This window comes from Engraulis encrasicolus, chromosome 7, assembly GCF_034702125.1.
Source record: "Engraulis encrasicolus isolate BLACKSEA-1 chromosome 7, IST_EnEncr_1.0, whole genome shotgun sequence".
NCBI lineage: Eukaryota > Metazoa > Chordata > Actinopteri > Clupeiformes > Engraulidae > Engraulis > Engraulis encrasicolus.
Window position 1 is genome coordinate 20,760,376 of NC_085863.1, and position 20,392 is coordinate 20,780,767.

General features: G+C 44.5%; 1 protein-coding gene across 3 annotated transcripts in view; it reads right to left on the reverse strand.

Moving 5' to 3' along the window:
• The window catches only part of pafah1b1b (platelet-activating factor acetylhydrolase 1b, regulatory subunit 1b), a 36,093-nt gene that overhangs the window by 329 nt on the left and 15,372 nt on the right, over window positions 1–20,392 (reverse strand). For all 3 annotated transcript variants that reach the window (XM_063203054.1, XM_063203055.1, XM_063203056.1), the window contains 6 exons: window positions 17,387–17,555; window positions 13,399–13,501; window positions 11,161–11,389; window positions 10,476–10,577; window positions 3,020–3,176; window positions 1–2,768 (listed from right to left, as the gene is read on the reverse strand). The exon at window positions 1–2,768 is cut by the window's left edge and continues 329 nt beyond it. In XM_063203054.1, coding sequence (XP_063059124.1) covers window positions 2,695–2,768; window positions 3,020–3,176; window positions 10,476–10,577; window positions 11,161–11,389; window positions 13,399–13,501; window positions 17,387–17,555 — 834 coding nt within the window. In that variant the 3' untranslated portion in view covers window positions 1–2,694. The remainder of the gene's footprint in view (window positions 2,769–3,019; window positions 3,177–10,475; window positions 10,578–11,160; window positions 11,390–13,398; window positions 13,502–17,386; window positions 17,556–20,392) is intronic.

Sequence of the window (20,392 nt, forward strand, 5' to 3'; positions counted from 1 at the left end):
GGTATACAAGGCAGAGAGAGATAGAGAGATAGAGAGATAACTAGACAGATGGACACCGTTGCCCGTCTCTCAACAGCTCTCGACAGGCCACGAGGCCAAGGGGTATGGTCACCTACGCACATAGCGACGGGATTGGTTACATCCCCTGCATTCAGCCTCTGGCTTCCTCCAATGAGGCAAGAGCCACAGAGCTCATCTGCCACACACACCCTCCTCTCCTCCCCCCTCCCCTGCTTACTTCCGATCCCCCCAAAATCTTATTCTTGCCCCTTTTACCATCCCCTCTGAAAGAAAGGAAGAGCTTTTTTTGTTGTTTTTTTCCTATAGTCATGTGTATAGCTTGCACAAACATACTTACTTACATACAGTACATACGTACATTACATACATACAAAAGAACGGAGCTCTCGACACACACAGAGCAGCCTATTATACTTATTGCACATAGTGATCTACCTGGGAGGGCTTTCTCTCTAGACATTACAACTTTGTCAGTTTAGACAAATGCAAAACATTTACAGACACACACCCACTGACTAACATACAAAATCATTTTTAAAAAAAAAGAAAGAAAGAAAAGCAACAAAACAGTTGTATGATACGCACACACACACGCTCGGATCTGAGAGAAGAGCCTGACGAGATAGCTCATTCAGTGCAACGACACTTGAGCCATACCACTGAACAGGTCAAAAGCTTTCTTTAAGGTGAGTGATGCGACACACAGACACACGCACACACGCGCACACACACAGACACACAAACACGCTCTCACACCACACACACAGACACACAAACACGCTCTCACACACACGTTCTCACACACACTCTCTAGCGCAGCGGCCGACAGGACCATGTACAGATAGATACACAGGCAGAAGATGAAAGCAGAAAAAGCAGCAGAATGGATCGGCTTTGCAGGCGAGAATATTCTAGAATGCAACCCCAGTTCCCTCCCCGCTATTCCCCCCCCTACCCAAAAAGAATCCCCATTCAAGCAACATGTGTTCCGTGAAGTTAAGTGGTCTTCATTAAGCTCAAGTCACCATTAGTGACATTTCAGAAGCCTTAACCCACCAACCGTCTTCTTTTGAAGACTAGGCTGCTCTTCTGTTCTACTCCAGAGTTTAGTTGTTTTGAATGAAGAAGCCCATCGCTGACTAGGCGGGTAGGGGGGAGTGAGACTAGAGTATGGCCCATCTTTGTAAGTTAGCGGTGGGACAGACAGGTGGATCTCTGATTCAAGTCTCGTCTATTGTGGGCTCAATGTATACGCAGGCCTCTCTGTGTCATTGGTGATGGATGCACTCTCCGCTCAACTGCACAGGGGTCAACGCTGCCTGTGTGTTTGGGGGCGGGCGAGGGAGAAATTCTTGGAGCAGAGTCTTACCCGAACACCAGACACTGCACTGGAGATTTGAGAAGGGGAGAAGAAGAGACGCCTTAGCTCTACGTGTCTACCTATGTACAGGACGTCTGGGGAAGTGCAAGCCATGGGGAAAGGATTGAGCACACATATTTAACCCAGTAATGAATGGAAATGGGTTATTTTTTTTACATTTACTCCTCATTTCAATGCATATAATTCTAATGTGCTCTTTTAGAGGAGGCAAGATGTTCTGGGTTCCAGAACTGGACCAGTAGAACAGTGAGGGGCACGAAACGAATCTACAACCGTTAGTGTCTGAACTCCTCCAAAACTTTGACTCATGGTCATCTCCAGGCTTTAGTCTACCGAAAGGTCCATGACATGACTGGTACATGCCTTGACTAACCGAATGAGGAACAGGAAAAGAGGCGAGGGGGAGGGAAGGAAAAACAAAAAAAACAATCAGCCTTCATAAAAGGGCTATGGCATACACGTCAGCCACCTGCTTTGTTAAGGACTTTAAGGCTGACCTGAGAATTCAGATACACACACAGGGAGGGGTAAGGTTTGCAAAACTTTGTTTTTTGTCTCTCTGTGTGCAAAGCAATGGTAATGTTAACACGCGGGTATATTATAATATTAAGCTTGTTTTTGGAGGTGGTGGGGGAAGATGCACTATGCTGTCTTTTTTACGATGCGCCTCCCTCTCTCTCTCTACACCTCCTGACTCTCCCCCCTCTAGGCACTAACAGTGTTCAAAACTGCGGCAGCAAGGGACTCATGTGAGAGCAGAAAATAAAAGAGAGAGAAGAGAAGGACCAAAATGAAATAAAGAAAAGGAGAAAAGAAAGACAAAAAGTTTAGTGGTGTGCACTGTTGTTTGAGGACCTCCTGGACCGCACTCTTCTTCAGCAGTGTGGTGGGTGGTGGTGGTGTGTCCTTGTCCAGGGTCTCACAACATCAGTTGTTGATTTTTTTTTAAACTCTACCATAACTTCTACACAATGGTAATGCAAATTTACAGTGTACAAGTTTTGGGATTTTTTTTTTCCTTTTCTCTTATACCATGCAAGAATACTTTTTTTTTTCCTCTCGTGTGTGTGCCATGTGTAATAAATGTTTAATAAGCTCAGTTCTACACCAAAAATAATTTACACAGGAATAGGGGAGGAGGGGGTGGTAAGTTATGTCAATAGCTTTGTATAAAGGGAGGAGGGGCAGGGTGTGTGGTAACCACGGTGATGAGTGCTTCCTGGAGGATGAGTGACTTGGAAGAGGGGCGGGCAGATGGGAGAAAGGGGCGGGGTCTGGAGGCGGAGACGGAATCAGCGGCATTCCCAGACTTTGACTGTTTGATCTACGCTTCCGGTCACCACGTAGGGAGACGTCTTATGGAAATCTGTAAGGTGTGGGAAAAGAAAAATGCAACACATTTTAGGGAAACAACAACAACAACAACAACAACAACGACGATGACTTGTTTTTTAATATTAAACATATTCTGTACTCACAAATACACATACAATTATGTCCTCCTTTGTAACTCTCTTAGCATACAAATACTAACAACAATCATCTACTGTAATGTGCAATGAAACACATGTGTAATGTGTCCAGGCACAGTTGAAAAGGGTCAACTACAGTACTCACCCAGAGAGGTTACGAAGTGTTCGTGGGCGCTGAGTGTCTTGGTGCAGCGCTTGTTCTTGTAGTCCCAGATACGCAGCGTCTTGTCGTCAGCTGTGCTGACAATGAACTTGCCGCCCGGGTGGAACAAGATGCCACGCACCCAGTTGTCATGGCCCACCTGAGATGGGGAGATAGGGCGAGAGCAGTGTGAACAGTTAACTTTTTAAAATTGATATTTTATTGTTTTTTCCAGGGCAAGAGGAAGTGGGAAGCAACACAGCCAAAGAGTTTGTCACATACATATACATGCAGTGTAGGATACATATACAATATATTAATTGAAAAGTCATTGTAATGAACTTTTTTAGTTATCTTAACTGACCCTCCTCAGTAGAGGTCATATACCCATTCCATGTGTGTTGATCGGGTCAGCCCTGTCAACCTTTAGGACGTTCGTGAAGACTTTTCCTTAGTTCTTCCCTACAAGTCCATCAATTGCTTTTTTTCGCACTGACGTCAAACAAGTTCTCAAAAAAATCAAGAGGAGGAAACTGTGGCACTCTGGTTTTAGTATTTTTTTAACTTTTCTTCAAGGCAAATGAACTGAGCGACGCGCTTCAACCTACACAGTCTGTCGGGGTGCCCTGTGTCGGGGTGCCCTGTGTCGGGGTGCCCTGTGTCGGGGTGCCCTGTGTCGGGGTGCCACAGTTTCCTCTTCTTTATTTTTTGATACCCATTACTACCCAACTCTGTACCAACTCTGTTGTGCCGTTGGTAACTGAGGACTCCTCTACACCTCAATATCGTGCTCATGTGCAAGGCAAGCATACTGCACTAAACTTCATGTCAAGTATACTGCCCTAAGGAGACAATCTGCACACTTCAGGTCTTTTTTGTGCAAAGAAGCTTTATGTGACAAGTAAAGTCAAGTAAAGCTTCTTTGCACATAAGAGACCTGAAGTGTGCGGATGGTCTCCTTTGTATACAGAAATTTCAACTGAATCCTGCACCTTCTAAACAGATGAGCGGTTTCCAACACAAATTTAAGTGTACTGCACTAAAATTCCAGGGATTAAAGCAAAAAAAAGTAATCTGACTGAACTTTTTTACCGGTTAGGCACCCGATCGAGTATCACCCCGTAACCCCACGAAAACCAGTAGCCAGGCTCTGCCCTCATAATGAAACACTGGTTGGAATGGGGTCATTTCACGTGAAATCAGACACTTTGGGACCCGACCGACACAGATTTCAATCATACTTGCTGTCAGGCCCGTTTCTAGGATTTTGGGGGCCCTAGGCAAAGGGGTTGTCGGGGCCCTAGGCTATTTTTTTCCCGGTGGGGGGGGGGCACCTGATGGGGCAGTCACAGCACAAGAATTTCTGTTTCAGATGGGCCAGACCATTTTTGGATGGCACTTCCGTCATTGTCACATAGCCTACCATTACAACATACAGTAATGTCACAGAATCCATGGAAACCTAGGAACAAACAAGTCACCTTACAGACAGTGTTGTGGCTAGGACAACACATGCATGAAGGGCAATGAATGCATAAAAAGCAAGCATATATGTGTACACCAGCATTTTCTGTGAGGAAATGCAATCTAATTATTATGATAACTAGTCCCTACAGTTCATTTTATGAAACTTTATGAAGAAAGACCTGGACAAATAAAGCCCATTCCATTCAGTAGGCTCATTTCTCATGAAGTAGGCCATAGGCTAATTAAATGTTCAGTTGTTTAACCTCTCACATGAAAGTAGGCCTATATGGCCCAATCAGGTTTTTTTTTTTTTACCCTACCACGAAAATCATGATCATTGCACAAATAAAGAATGGTCTAATCTTTCCAATCACTTTTAAAATCTAACCGAGGGTGCTCCATTTGTGCAAAACGAAATGTTGACTCATAAAACAATAGGCCTACAGTCCAGAAACTCAAGGCTGAGAAAGGAATGAGCAGGCACAGTGGGGGTTTGGGGGATGTGCTATTGGTAAGCAAGAAAACCAATGGGGGTCTCCTCGACGAGATTTTTTTCGTATCGCATCCATCACGCACTTGAAAATACAATCCAAATGTTGCCTAATATCGCAGCAAACACGAATAGGCTACTGTAGCGACCAAGGATCACTGAACAAGTTAACACGTTACTCCGTGGTTGATAACTGATTCAATTATAGGGGACCAATATCCCCCTTACCTTGCGTTGTCTTGACCGCAGAATGTAGCCTATCCCAGAATGTACCCCAACCTCTGACTGTAATCCACGCGTTTCCTCAATCATGGTTCCAAATTCCAAGGTGTAATCCATAGCAATAGCAAGAAAGGCTATTGTGCTACAATGTAGCTATCCCACTCAATGCACTTGTGTGACTCGTGTTATACGATAGTCATTACATTGTTCATTCGTTTCTTCTTGCGTTTGTCCACATCCAAAACAGTTCCGTGTTGGGAAAATGCGCGTTACTGAACAATCGACGTTTGCCCAGTGCTTGTTACAGCACGTGGATTACGCCCCTAATGCTTCACAGACATTTTTGAAAACACAATACACTGTAAAGTGTAGGCTAAATGAAGCACCTTGCTGCTGACAGTTTGGTGGTTTGGCAGTACAGAGAGTAATGTGTCGTCTTCAAAATTAACTTGTATTATAAAAGCAACTGTCTTGAGCCAAAAATGTAGAGCGTACTGTACCCAGTGAGAGAGCAACACCCAGTGAGAGATTATGTCGCTTGATTTCCAGTTTGTATTTGCGCTGGATTTTGACGCTTGAACCAATTGGAAGGGGGGCCCCCTCCAGCTGGGGGTACTTTGACTGACTAAATTGTCGTTGCGCTGTTTGGCAATTGACATTTTCACGTTGTCGCTGATGCAAACCTATTGGGAGGGGGGCCCCCTCGAGCAGGGGGTATTAGAGAGGCGCTGTTGCTTCCCTCGCAGCAGCGCCCTTCCTACAGATGACAGTGCCTTATTGTAAAGATATTTAAAATCGTCATTGCTGTTGGGTACATAACCTGTCGTCCTTGGGGGCCCCACCTACTCGGGGGCCCTAGGCAACTGCCTACATTGCGTACCTTAACGCAACGGGCCTGCTTGCTGTGCCTGTTTAGTAGCAAGGTAGCACCCCAGAACTGCATTTGTGTGAATCAGACACCAATATTAAGGGAGAAACAGACTAGCAAAGGTTTAGGGTAGGACACTATACATTCAGCATTGATTACAGTATATCACGAAAGTGAATACACCCCTCACAGTTTTGCAGATTTTTGAGTATATCTTTTCATAGGAAAGCATTACAGAAATGTAACTTTGACACAATGATTAGTGACCTTTTAACAACATATTTAGCCGCTTAAATTTCTTGTTCACTCAGAAAAAAACAAAATACAGCCATTAATGTTTGAACATGTACTCACAAAAGTGAGTACACCCCAGATTAAAATCCGGTAGAGAAGGGGCTATGTTGGCTCGAATCGTCTCGAAATGAAACGAAATGAAAAGGGAGGTCATCAGTGTGCGTTTCAACCTTTCTTTGCATTGAACTTTTACATTTTGAGTCTGCATCTGGCTTAAATAGATTGGTGTGAGATTTGAATGCAATCCAATGGAGAATATCATGATCTGCTTCAGTAGTCACAGTGCATGTTGACATGCATGTTTCTTTTAGGTGTATTTCAGATTGCCAATGTTGACAGCATTCATGCATCCCCAAACCATGTCAGTCCCACTACCATGCTTGGCTTATGAGAGGATACACCTTTTTTGTAAAACTCACTTGTTTACCACCACACATGCTTGACACCATCTAAGGCAAATTTGTTTATCTTGGTCTCTTCAGATCACACGACATGGTTCCAGTGATCCATATCCTTGGTCTGTTCATCTCTCTTGAGACCAAGATAAACAAATTTGCTTCAGATGGTGTCAAGCGTGTGTGGTGGTAAACAAGTGAGTTTTACAAAAAAGGTGTATCCTCTCATAAGCCAAGCATGGTAGTGGGACTGACATGGTTTGGGGATGCATGAATGCTGTCAACATTGGCAATCTGAAATACACCTAAAAGAAACATACATGTCAACATGCACTGTGACTACTGAAGCAGATCATGATATTCTCCATAGGATTGCATTCAAATCTCACACCAATCTATTTAAGCCAGATACAGACTCAAAATTTAAAAGTTCAATGCAAAGAAGGGTTGAAACGCACACTGATGACCTCCCTTGTCATCCCTTTTCATTTCGTTTCATTTCGAGACGATTCGAGCCAACATAGCCCCTTCTCTACCGGATTTTAATCTGGGGTGTACTCACTTTTGTGAGTACATGTTCAAACATTAATGGCTGTATTTTGTTTTTTTCTGAGTGAACAAGAAATTTAAGCGGTTAAATATGTTGTTAAAAGGTCACTAATCATTGTGTCAAAGTGAAATTTCTGGAATGCTTTCCTAGATATACTCAAAAATCTGCAAAACTGTGAGGGGTGTATTCACTTTCGTGATATACTGTATATCTNTCAGTGTAAGTCACAAAAAGATGTCTGAGGTGTTGTTTGAAAGCTCTTTTCTGGCTCTACAAATTACACAAACAGCATGGAATACAACAACCTTCAGAATAGGAATTATGATAAATTGAAAAATTAAAAATTGAATATCAAAAAAAACTATTTTTTTTAAAATGGCCGGTTCCTTGTCTAAACATAGCCTATAAGGTCATAAACAACACCTGAAAATGGGGTGTTTGGTTCTTTATTAATTTCGGAGATAATTATTAATGTTACATTACACTTCCTGAATTTCCCCCTGGGGATCAATAAAGTTACTCTACTCTACTTCACATTGACAATGATTATTCATTATACACTCAGTAGGCCTATATACACTCAGTATGAATGTAGGTATAAGATCAGATGTGCTCGATCAGATATGTAGGCCAACAGATATGTTTACTTTTTTTGTATTTAGAAATAGGCATCTGTAAAGAGGGAAAGGGAGTGCCAGCCTAGGCCACCAGATTGACTAGAACTGGACAAGAATGGAGGGATAAAGGAGATACTAGATCAGACTGCAAACGCCGGACTGCAATTTGGGGCATGTTGTGATTATTTCCTCTAATTTCTACTCATTGCTTATTAAATGTTCACAGTAGCCTATGCAGAATGGATTCACAATGAGTGTTGCTTCAAGATGGACTAGCTGATGTCACATAATTATTGACTTGGAATTGCATTGGGTTGATACAGTGTTCCCTGTGTGTGTGTGTGTGTGTGTGTGTGTGTGTGTGTGTGTGTGTGTGTGTGTGTGTGTGTGTGTGTGTGTGTGTGTGTGTGTGTGTGTGTGTGTGTGTGTGTGTGTGTGTGTGTGTGTGTGTGTGTGTGTGTGTGTGTTTTAAGCCTAGTATAGGCCTAGGCCTATTTCGTCTTTCACATCAGAATGGGCAAACACTGTTCTGGTGAAAGCACTGGTGCAGTTGCATTTCTGACTTTTAAAAAAAATGCACTGGTGATAGCAATCAGAGGGAGAAAACTAGTTGTTGGTTATTTGACGTGTTTTTCACCCTTCAGCATAATCATCCTCTTACAAACTTGTTGACTTTTACAAACAGGGTGCTGTAGTCTACTATTGGCGTTCTCTTGGCGTGGTGTTATACCGTTTTGAAAACCTATTGGCTACTTGCCTCTGTATGTGCGGTGCCAGGCAGGCACACGCTTACCATGATTCAAAAAACGTCCCCGATTCTTGCAAGCACTCATGTTCTCTCAGCAGACACGACATAGCACAGACAGACGTCTATCGGTTAGGCCTACATCATAAGTAACGCATTTTCCCAAGCTTGCAACTTTCCACTAGAATCTAGGCAAATCACCCACACATCAGACTTGCGCAGAGCGCAAATGACTGAGTTGAGTTCGCAACTCAAACGAAACATATAATCCGAGAAGATGAGCACAGAAGTTGAGCCACACAAAAACAAGCTCACACACACACAACTGTTGCCGCACACTAGGCCCTATTCAAGTTAGCAAAAAAAAATAACATAGTAATAACACGGTAGCCTACAACAAACAAACATCCAAACAGCACTTCGACCATGAAGCCACCCATCAGAACATTGCCTCCCAGACAAGACGAGGCGTAAAATATTGGATCCCCCTCGGATAGCCTATCCGTGACCAAGTGCAACCCATTTTTAACTTATTCTTAATATATATATATATATATATATATATATATATATATATATATATATATATATATATATATATATATATATCGGCAACAGCAAAGGTAATCTGCTTTGATTATAGGTCAGACTGTAAATTTTCCGCCGTCAGAAAGACAACTTCAAGAGCTAGCTCTACTAGATCTGCACGCAGTCAGACGCGCTAAACTTTGAGAATGAAACGTATAGTAGCCTAGCTAGTTGTCAGTGATGGCCAATGATACAGTAAGTAATATAGACCTCCTTGGTGTTAGCCGTCCCATTGGGGTGATGAATAATGTTAGTAGAGAAGTCGCAATTCATAAAATGCGAACACTTCATGAAAAGGATATCATATGCAGTCAAAGTAAATGATTTTTTCTCTATATGCAACGGCAGATGCATGATTATGGAAACTTGTCCTACCCAGAAGGTCCTACCTTGTTCCAGCTATGCATTCCGTGTCATCTTATTAGCCCACATTGGAATCTCACTCCAACGCGTCTAGCTACCGATTGTCGTTGCACTTTAAAGGCATAAACTTATTTTCTTTTCTGCCATCAGCAACAGGCATGTTGACGGCCTATTCTATATGGGAGGGAGGTGGGGAGCTGTCCTTACCAACTGTGACTTGACCAGCAGCTGTTGCTTATATTTTTTCCGGAGCGGGCGCGCAGCAAAATAATAGTAATGTTTCAATCGTGCCCAGTCACAGTCTCTGTTCCTCTCAAACTGGACTAGAAATTAAATACACCTTACTGGCATATCATGGGATATATTCCTGCAGCATATCAGACATGAGGCGTAGCCTTTTAAAAAAAAACCTCTCGCCTTGCTGCGTCGTCACCGAATTGTTGTCCGCTCGTGCTTTTTTATGGAACACAAAAGAACAGGGGATGGCTCAGGCTAATTAATGAGGGAATCTGTTGCATCACACTAGTGGAGAGTGGTAACTACATCCGTACACCAAACACATCTCTCATCCCCTTTTCATGGCCAAGAATGCTCTCCATTTGAGTTCAGTTGGAAAGTAAAAATTGAAAATTATTTGACAAATTATACGGACGGAAATCCAAACGAAAATCCAGTTGACGGAAACCCGTCGTAGCGACGGAGAACTTTAATCCATGAAATTCACCCACCACTCCTCTTAGGACAGTGTACCTTTGCTCTTAGAGATGGCAGATAAGAACACGTGTCAACCTGATTAATCTGCTGTTGTAAATCGGTGACTGTGACTTGAGTTTTGCCGAGGCAAGCCTGGCTATACTCACCAGTGTCATAAGGCACATGCCTGTGCTCACATCCCACATCTTGATGGTCTTGTCTCTGGAGCCAGACAGCAGGAATGGACCAGGCTTGCCACTCTTCTTGTTCTGCAATGCATACAATGCAATAGGTCAAGTTACATCCGAAGGACATCCCATTACAGACAAGATCATCATCATCATCATCATCATCATCATCATCATCATCCTGGCCATTATGGCAATAAAAAGATGACTGATTTTAAACGTTACGGTAGAAGTAGAAGGGAAGACTATTTTCACTCACTTTGTAACCCACCCAGTTCACATTTTTCAAACTTGTAAAACCATGGAAATACAAGCCCATAACACACCCTACAAATCTAAGCAAAACGTGTATTTACTCTCCAAAATGCAAAATCTCTCACTCACGCAAGCATGCATATGTAAGTATGCACACATGCGTGTGTGTGTGTGTTTGCATGTCAACGTACATGCCTGAGTCTGCAAGACTTGAACACATGCAAACACACACTAGCATGCTTGCAAACATGCAAACACTTACACTCTCACATGCACTTCTGAGACAATCGACTGCAGGGCAGTGCAAAGTTTGCCCTAAGACCACACACCCACACACACAGGTGGATCCTGTTGGGGCTCAAGGAGACGCACTCCACCACAAGCCACACACACACAGCTATGTACCCACCTCTGAGCCGGTGGCCTCGAGGATGGTGGGGTGTGCGCTGTCGGGCGCCCAGCTGATGCACTCCACCACGTGCTCGTGTTCCCGCAGCTCCGCCTTGCACTCCTTGCTGGCCACCACCCACACGCGCACCGTCTGGTCGTTGGAGCAGCTGGCCAGCAGCGAGCCGTCCGCGTTGGGCCGCACCATGCGCACCCACTCCCTGTGGCCCGTGAACGTCTTCACGCAGTAGCTGTGGAGGAGAGAAGAATATGGTGAATATAGTGAGGAGTATAGTGTAGCACAGGTGTCACCAACGTTGTGCCCGCGGGCGCCAGGTAGCCCTCCAGGAGCTTCTGAGGTGCCCACCAAGGATGTTAATAAACAGTGACGACTACCAGATTTTAGTCACAGTTAATGCTTTTCTTGATTTAAATATGAGATTATTTATTCTTTATAACCGATAAGTAAATTGTCATTCAATAATAGCGTGATTTGAGAATGATGCCAAGACATCAGTAGGGAATTTTGAACAAAAGTAGCCCTCTAGTAGCCCTCGGGTAGCTCTTGGTAGCCCTCGGACCCAGAAAGGTTGGGGACCCCTGGTAGCAGCACCCACTACCTGTGAACCTCTTCATGCAATTGCAGTGGGGAAGGGGGTTGACAGCTTGTGAGACGCAATGGGGCAAAGAGGCCAACTTGAGAACATAGCGGTTCTGTGCACTGTTGTATACCCACTCCCTGTGGAGTTGGGCGGCAGAAAAGAAATTGCTTTGCTACCGACGTGGAGCAACATTATCACAGATTCCCATCTCCCATACATCCTTTAAGCACAGCTCTGTTATGGGATGAATACAGCAGCACAGACAGTGCCCAAGGACTGGGGGACAGGAGGACAGGACAGGGACCAGTGGCTAGGGGGTACACACACACACACACGCACACACACACACACACACACACACACACACACACACACACACACACACGCGCGCACACGCGCACACGCGCACACGCGCACACGCGCACACACGCACACACGCACACACACACACACGGACGCACACACACACGCACACACATACACTGCACATCCTAGTCTCATGACTGAACCCTCCCTCCCTGGACAAAAACAAGCTCTGCCCTCTGGTCTAAACAATGGCTTCAGTTCAGCCGGGGTGGCGGCAGAAAGCAAGTGAGCGATTGTCTTTATGGGAGAGGAAGAGACAGCCGAGAGCATCTGCATGAATGTGGGGAGTGTTTGAGGCCTGCCGTCTGAACAGTGAACACACACACACACACGCACACACACACACACACACACATACAAGGGACTCTTCACGCCAGGAATGTTGATTGTAAAAAAGATAACTTTTAGCAATATGCCTAAATCGTTTCAACTTCCAAGGATGAAGCCGTTTACAGCATAACTGGCCTGTCTGGGCTTAAAGATTGTTGGGTTGATATAGCGTCTTCATGATCTGGTGAGAATGATCAAAACACGGCAGTCAGTCAAAACCTACATAATCGAACAGAATCTTTTGTGAATCTTGCCAATAAAGCATCCGACACAACATTTTTGCTGAGCGTAATGAAATGTATTTAGATGAATACAGTAGCCTTGATTAACGTCAAACCCACAAGTAGCCATTTTAAGAATGCTGGGTGACAGTGACAGGAAAAGGCTCTGCGGGCTGGGTGAAATGGCTTGGCGGGCTGCGTGTGGCCCCCTGGTCGGAGTTTGCCCCCCTATGTTCTAAAGCATGTTGTTAGGGATGCACCAGTACCACTTTTTTGAAAACCGATACAAGTACGAGTACATTAATGTGTGTACCAAAATACAATGAAAAATGCATTGCCTTGTTTTTTTCCACCTGTGATATTTTTATTGTGCATTTCCATGTAGATTTAAATATTAGTAAATGTATGAGGTGGCACCTTTTTCCATGCTGCTTTCAAGTCCACAGAACGTGACAACATTTTGCATTGTTTTGTGTAATAGCAGTATCGTTCCTGGTATCGGCAAGTGCTTGACGAGTAAGAGTACGAGGGTAATGAGCAGTATCGGCTGCCTATACCGATACCAGTATCGGCATCGGTGCATCCCTACATGTTGTTATTATAGAGAGTAAATGGGTGCCCTGCCTCCTGCACAGCGAACGTACTGTAGTTCACCTATCGATGTCAATGGGAAAGCTACAATTTGAAGATACAGTATGAGCGAACAGTGAGTAGGAGCGGATGGAGCTGGTTCATACGTACCCGGTGGCCACCTCCCACATCTTAATGGTCTTGTCTCTGGATGCGGACACTATGTGGTCTCCATTGGGCATGATGGCAACTGACGACACATTGTGGTCATGGCCTGCAAGAGAGATGCAGAGAAATCAGCGCCTGTGGCTCATTAGAGAGAGAGAGAGTGTGTGTGTGTGTGTGTGTGTGTGTGCGTGTGCGTGTGCGTGTGCGTGTGCGCGTGCGCGTGTGTGTGTGTGTGTGTGCGCGCGTGTGTGTGCATCCATAAGTGCATGGTTATTAATTTGTTTACCACCTAAAACCATTAGCACCCACAACCTCAGGGGATTGCTAAATCAACATGAGTACACCACATCACCATACTCTACAAAAACAAACAAACAAAAAAACCTTCCAGCTTGAGTAATGCCTAGTTTGAATTAGTTTTGAACCTTTTTTCAGGTCAACATCTCCAAGTCAACATCTCCATTTTCATTTTTTAATCACATCTGTGTAGTACAACCACAAAATAGTTGAATTAGGGTACAAGGTCCCATTCATAGCGTTCATGTAAGAGTAAATTCCCCTCTAAAATGCACTTCCACCCAATTATGGGTAACAATCAGTCTGGACATGAACTGTGCTCATGGGGAGCCTCATGCTATTCCCTACACTACATTGTTACTCCCACACACTGACCATTTCGGCTTAACTTTATGCACAACGTTTCTGTCTTAGACCATAATCAGGTAAATGTGGTCGGAGCATGGGAGTTACAGCTTTTTCTGACTCGGCTACCTAGGGGTCATCTACCACACACACCTGCCAACTGTGGTGTGCACAAAAAACACACAAAAATAAAAAATATATATATATATTCCCTACATTGTAAGCTTCTTGCTTGATGAGTCAAACCAGAGGAACACATTTTAATGAGCACTTCCAGTGTTGACATCAAGCCCTTCCTGCCTCTCTGCGTGCAACACTCTCCCTCCCAGTGTACAGCCCTGACTGTAGGTGGGTTGCATGGGGACAGGGCTTCTGTGTTTGTGTCGGTGTGTGTGTGTGTGTGTGTGTGTGTGTGTGTGTGTGTGTGCATAAACATGACCTCATCAGACTGGATAATTATGGGGTGGCTGGTGAGAGGCGCTAATCCACCCAAACAAGTGGACCCCCTGGGTGGGCAGGGTGAGGAGGGAGGGAGGGAGGGCAGTGCAGAGCCGGGGATGACATGTCTAGCTTGAGGCCTGCTGTAGTAGACAAGACCATGTGACACGAAAGACCATGTGACCAACAGAAGCATATGAGTATCAACTCACATTACCGGTACACTTCCAAATCTGTCCATACGAGTGATGGGCCTTGGACCGACTGCATATCAAATTCTGATAAAAATTGAGAGAGGTCCTTCCCCCTCAAAAAATATCTGCGATTGTAAATACGATTCCACTATCTGAACACCATCTATGGCACGCTGTCAAACGTCTAAATGACTACAACTACGCTGACATGTGTTGCAGTGGGGATGTCTGTAACCTTCAGGACCTCCCAGACAGATTAGCAGCTGACCCACACAGCCCTGCAGTATTAATCTAAGCAGGGTTACGCCATGCAATCGGCAGGCAGGCAGGGGCCAGACAACACCCATACAGCCAAGGGCAGCCGGCTCTCGTCCAGTCTCTCTCAGACGACCACTAGGGGGATGAAGGCAGTAGAGGTTGTAGTAGTACCAGGGCTCTACAGTGCGAGCATTTTGCTCGCATATGCCCCTAGAATAAATGATTGTGCGAACGAAATAATGGAAAGGGCGCACGTGTACGAGTAGATATTTCAACCCTTTCAATCGTATTTTGCTCCTAAAATAAATACACCCCATTGAGGAACGTGTGAACGAGAGAAGGCGCAAAAGACAGCGTGCGCGCCGCGCACAGAGAAACAGAGGCAGACAAACAGTTGGGGGAGTTTTGAAATAAGATAAGCGTCGGGAGTATCGAGCGCTTACAATGACGGAGAAGAGCTGGAGAGAAACTTCAGCGCTAGAATTGCTAATTCTCCGCTTAGCACAAATGCTAACAAATGCTCAACCTGTTAACTTTGTGAGAAGAAATAGCTTCGGTTTGTACATACACTTATCTTGTACTGATTGTACTGTTTATGTTACCCCTCCTGAGACGTTGGCAAGGGAGGACACATAGCAGGCTCTCTCTGTGCGCACACTTGCTCAACTGTCATCATCATCACACGTCATGTGAAGTCAGTATTTTGTTGGACAGTCTCGGGGTGTAGCCTAGGGCCCATTTTTGATGTGCAAGCCTTCAATATTGTCAAATTGTTATTTAGAGGAAATGTGTTTGGTTGGCATCCACTCTTTTTTGTTTCATTTCTAAAATGTAAGTATAGAACAATGTTCTATTTTCAAATGGTAATGTTCAGATTACTGAGTTGCTGTTACTGTGGTACCAAATGCAAATATAAAAAAAAGTGTAACCCATGGGTAGGCTGATCATAGCCTCATAGGCTACATAGCATACCCATGCGAGTCATTGTATTTTCAGGACAGAAGTGTAATTGCCTCTCTGGTCTCTCTTGTAAAAAATCTGCCCCCCTGACCAATTTCATCCTAGCACCCTGCCAGATCCTGCTGTGTAGGCCTGAATTGGAACACCAGCTGCGTATAGAAATTAATGTGATAGATATAAATATGTATTTTTTTTTTAAAGTCCTTTTACTGGGGGGAATTTGGAAAAGTGGCCCGAAGTGATTTTAATTGTAGGCCTACCCCTCTAGAATGTGTATTTGTGTGTGGAAAGAGTATATTCTCTGTCTGTGTGTTAATAATCAAGCTGCGTCACAAAAACTGACTGTGCTCCTAAATTTGTATCTGTGCCCCTAATTTTTTTTACTTAGGGGCACAGGTGCTCCTAATGAAAAAGCTAAGCGTAGAGCCCTGAGTAGTACACATATTTTGGACCCCATTTCTCAAAAGTATTGTTACTAACCAGTTAGCTATTTACTTGGTTCCCAGTGGGAAATTGCACGGCAACTAAGTAAGTTGTTAACTTAGTTAGCTAAGTTGCTAACTTAGTTAGCAACGACGCTGTCGAGAAACAAACCCCTGGTCATCTGTTGGAGGACGTCACTTGGAGTGCAAACAAATCGTTGACTGTACGTGCTCGACGTGAGTGAGTGAGGCGCGAGTTATTGCTGAAGACTTCAGAGCGAGTGAGAGAAGTCCACCAGGGTTAAGCCTTCACTAAGCTCGGCAAGTGTCTTGCTAAATACACGGGCACACGTTTCGTGGTGAAGGACCCCATGTGCAGTCTTTGTTGTCGTCTTAGAGAGGGAAAACCAGGTTCAAGTTCAATGTGTGGAAATTTTGTTTTCTTTTTTCTGAAACATACCAATTTCCTTTTCTAAACCTTCACTACACTCTCCAAGGGTGTTTTTACAATCATCTATACATTTTCTGAAGGAACAACGTGTGAAATCTTCCCCTCATAAATTACAGGGACCGCCAGCTTCTAACTGCCTACTTACCCTTCAAGAGGTTACATAAATTCAGTCTGCATTTCCCTTTACTGACTAAATATTAATGCATGTTATGTACGCTACAGTGGACAGCAGTGGTGGTGTGGACACACACCTGCAAGCATGTACACACACAGGCACGCAAGCGAACACACACACACACGCGCGCATGCACATGGGGGCATACACACACATCCCAGAACACACAGACACATGCATGGGGGCAGGGTAAACGTTACGCGCGCACACAGGGACCAAGAACAACCTTCAAGAAACACACACATGCATACAAAGGGGCAGGACGGACACACACACACACACACGCACACGCACACGCACACACATAAACACGCATGCACGCACACACACACGCAAGAACACACACAACACACACACATGCGCACACACACACACACACACGCACGAAAGATGTATGCACACGCGGTGGGGGCAGAGTACAGAGCAGGTCAGCAAGTGGCGTCTCCCTCACCGTGCATGGTCCTGATGCACTCGAAGCCCTGGAAGTCCCAGAGCTTGATGGTCATGTCTGCGGAGCAGGAGGCCAGCAGCTTGCCCGACTGGTCAAAGGAGATGTCCTGCACCGAGTCCGTGTGGCCCTTCAGGGTGCGCTCAAAGTCCCCCGCCTCATAGTCCCACACCTGATACGGAACAAAGCACACACAGGAACACATACAACATGCGTTAGACTTGGACTTACACTTTATTTGCCCCCAAGAGGAAATTCATGTCCCGTGTTGCTCTGTAGATAATAAAGATTTTTTTTTAAAAAAAGATAAAAGAGAAATGAAAAAATACAAAATAGATAAAAAATAAAGATGGGTGATCACTATGCAGAAAAGTCCATGTTTTTCTCCTTGTACTTCATTGACAGATTGAACAGCTGTATGGCTCTTGGGACAAATGATTTCCCCAGTCTGTTGGTTCTGCATGTAAGTGCCCTCAGCCTCCAACTGAACTTACTCTTCTGTTGGATAATTACATTACATTACGTTACACTTAGCTGACGCTTTAACCAATACCCTGTAAATAACTACATTTCTTTGGATAAAAGTCCCTGGAGTAAAGCCTGGCTCAAACTACGCGACTATCGGCCCGATTCTCGGCTGAAAACCCCCCTTACGACAATCGCTGGAACGTTACCCCCCAGGACTATCGCAAGCGATTGTCAGGGAAGATTTCCTCGTCGTGTGCGACATTCTAAGATAGAACTTTAGCAGCTCAAAGAGTCGCCGATCGCAAGTCGTAGAAATCAAACACTGTTTGATATTTGCAACTGGAAATAGAACGTCGGGCATTGTATCGGTGGCTGCGAGCAGCGATAAGATTGACACTTGCGATTCTCTTCTAGTGTGCGGTGCACCCCGACGTCAAAATCGGATATATAATCGCTAGTCACGTAGTTTGAGCCTGGCTTAAGGTGGGGTTAGATGCCTAGCTCAAGGGCACTTCAGCCAAGTATGGAGGTGTAGGCAGAGATAAGGGTGAGATTCGAACCAGCAACCCTCCGATCTAAAAAACACCTCTCTAACCATTAGGTTATGGCTGCTCCACATATATTACAAGGTGTACAGGAAGACTGAATACATGCATATGGGGGAGAAAAGGATAGTGATGTCGGAGATCAGATTCACACTACTTGACAACACCTTGCCTCCTCGTCCCACATTAGCAGGGTAACAAGCGCACACACAAATGTAAACGCACACGCACAAACACAGTGGAAGAAACAAAACACCAAATCAGAAACCGAAGAATATCTGCTTCAGAAGCTAGCCTAGGAACTACCCATATGGTTAAACACGGTTTGCTTGCTGCTACAATAATCAAAGCGCGCACACACAGGCACACAGACATCACAAAAGCAATACAAAGTTGCAGACCAAAGAAATGTTACTTGAGGGAAAATGCTTCAAAGGCAGGATAAGATATTTTATTCTCTCTGTAGTTTCATCATTTCTACCAATACTATTAGCAGAACTCCAACCACACAGGTGAAGCATTAAGACCCTTATCAACGGCAACACTCATGGCTTTGAAACCGCTTGTAGATGCAGAGTAATCGATAAAAAATGGCAAGCATGCAGGGTTGGGTTAGGTGGGTGAAGGTATATTGTGTGCTGTGAACACACAATCTGAATAGTGGTGTCAACACCAACCTCCCATCCCTGAGTGACAGGCCATTAAAACCTGTGAAAAGGTCAGGTGAGACCCCTGGATGACCTCAAATCAGTGTGAAAATGTCAACGATCGACTTCAGTGCCAGCCAATCACACCTATCTACACATCTATCCAGAGAGACATGAGAGTGTTCTAGTAACGCTCCAATAACGTTTCCCTAGTCGCTGCAGAAAAGACCCAGTTGTTGAAAGGGAGAGTGGCTGGCATGTCAAAGGCTAGGTTACCACACAAGGGATGGTGCCTTTGTCTGGATCAATACATGTGCAGTAGGGAACAGAGAGAGAGAGAGAGAGAGAGAGAGAGAGAGAGAGAGAGAGAGAGAGAGAGAGAGAGAGAGAGAGAGAGAGAGAGAGAGAGAGAGAGGGAGAGAGACACGCCAATAGAACTGCGAGCAGAGATCTTTCCGGTTCAACCCCATTTAGAGTCTGAAAGTCGGCTCTTTTTTTCTTCCTTTGCTTACTGCCAGCAGATACTTTATTATGGTATAAATGAATGCTAGACTCACTGACAAATACTTTCATTGCAAAAAAATCTGAGTATGATTAAAAATTCAATTATAGTTTTGAATGATTAATTTTCTCTTCACAGAGGAAAGACTGAAAGAGAATTACTGAAGAGCATTTTCTTCCATGCAGGAGTGTGGAATTGAATGCAGCTCCCGGTGTGTGTATGATTAAATTTAACAATGCCTCTCTTGGACAAACCAACAGCTGCAAAGGAATACGCCGAAACTACGGCAACCAACAAACCAGGATCAACACTGACCTTTCTCCTTTATGAAGGAAGGCGTGGAACAAATTGAGGTGCGAGAAAGGAAGAGTGAAAGATGGAGAGGCAAACAGAAGGAGGATGCAGGGATGGAGGGAGGGAGGAGGGGAGCTTGGCCGCAGCAAGATGAAAGCAGTGCCAGGCCCCAGTTGCCCCTAGTAACCACAGCATCACAGGGCTCTCCATGGAGACGGGAGAGTGACTCAGCAAAAAAAGAGGACAGCGCCTGTTTCCTTCTCTTCCTGCAGTTAAACCGCCTGCTGCTTAGTCACTGGACAATGAGCTGTGATTCAAGAGTGACGGTAAAATATAACGATATAAATGATAAAATGTACAAGATCTACTTAAAAAAGACCATAGATCAGAGATTACCTTTAACATATATTTCCTGTAGTCAATACTTCCTCTCTGATGCCTGAACGCTAGCTTAAAGTCTGCCATATTTTAAGTTCAACAAAAAGATTTACATCTCATCTTGTTTCCTAATATTAGTTCTACTCTTGGCTGTGCAATTTCATTCAGATCCATA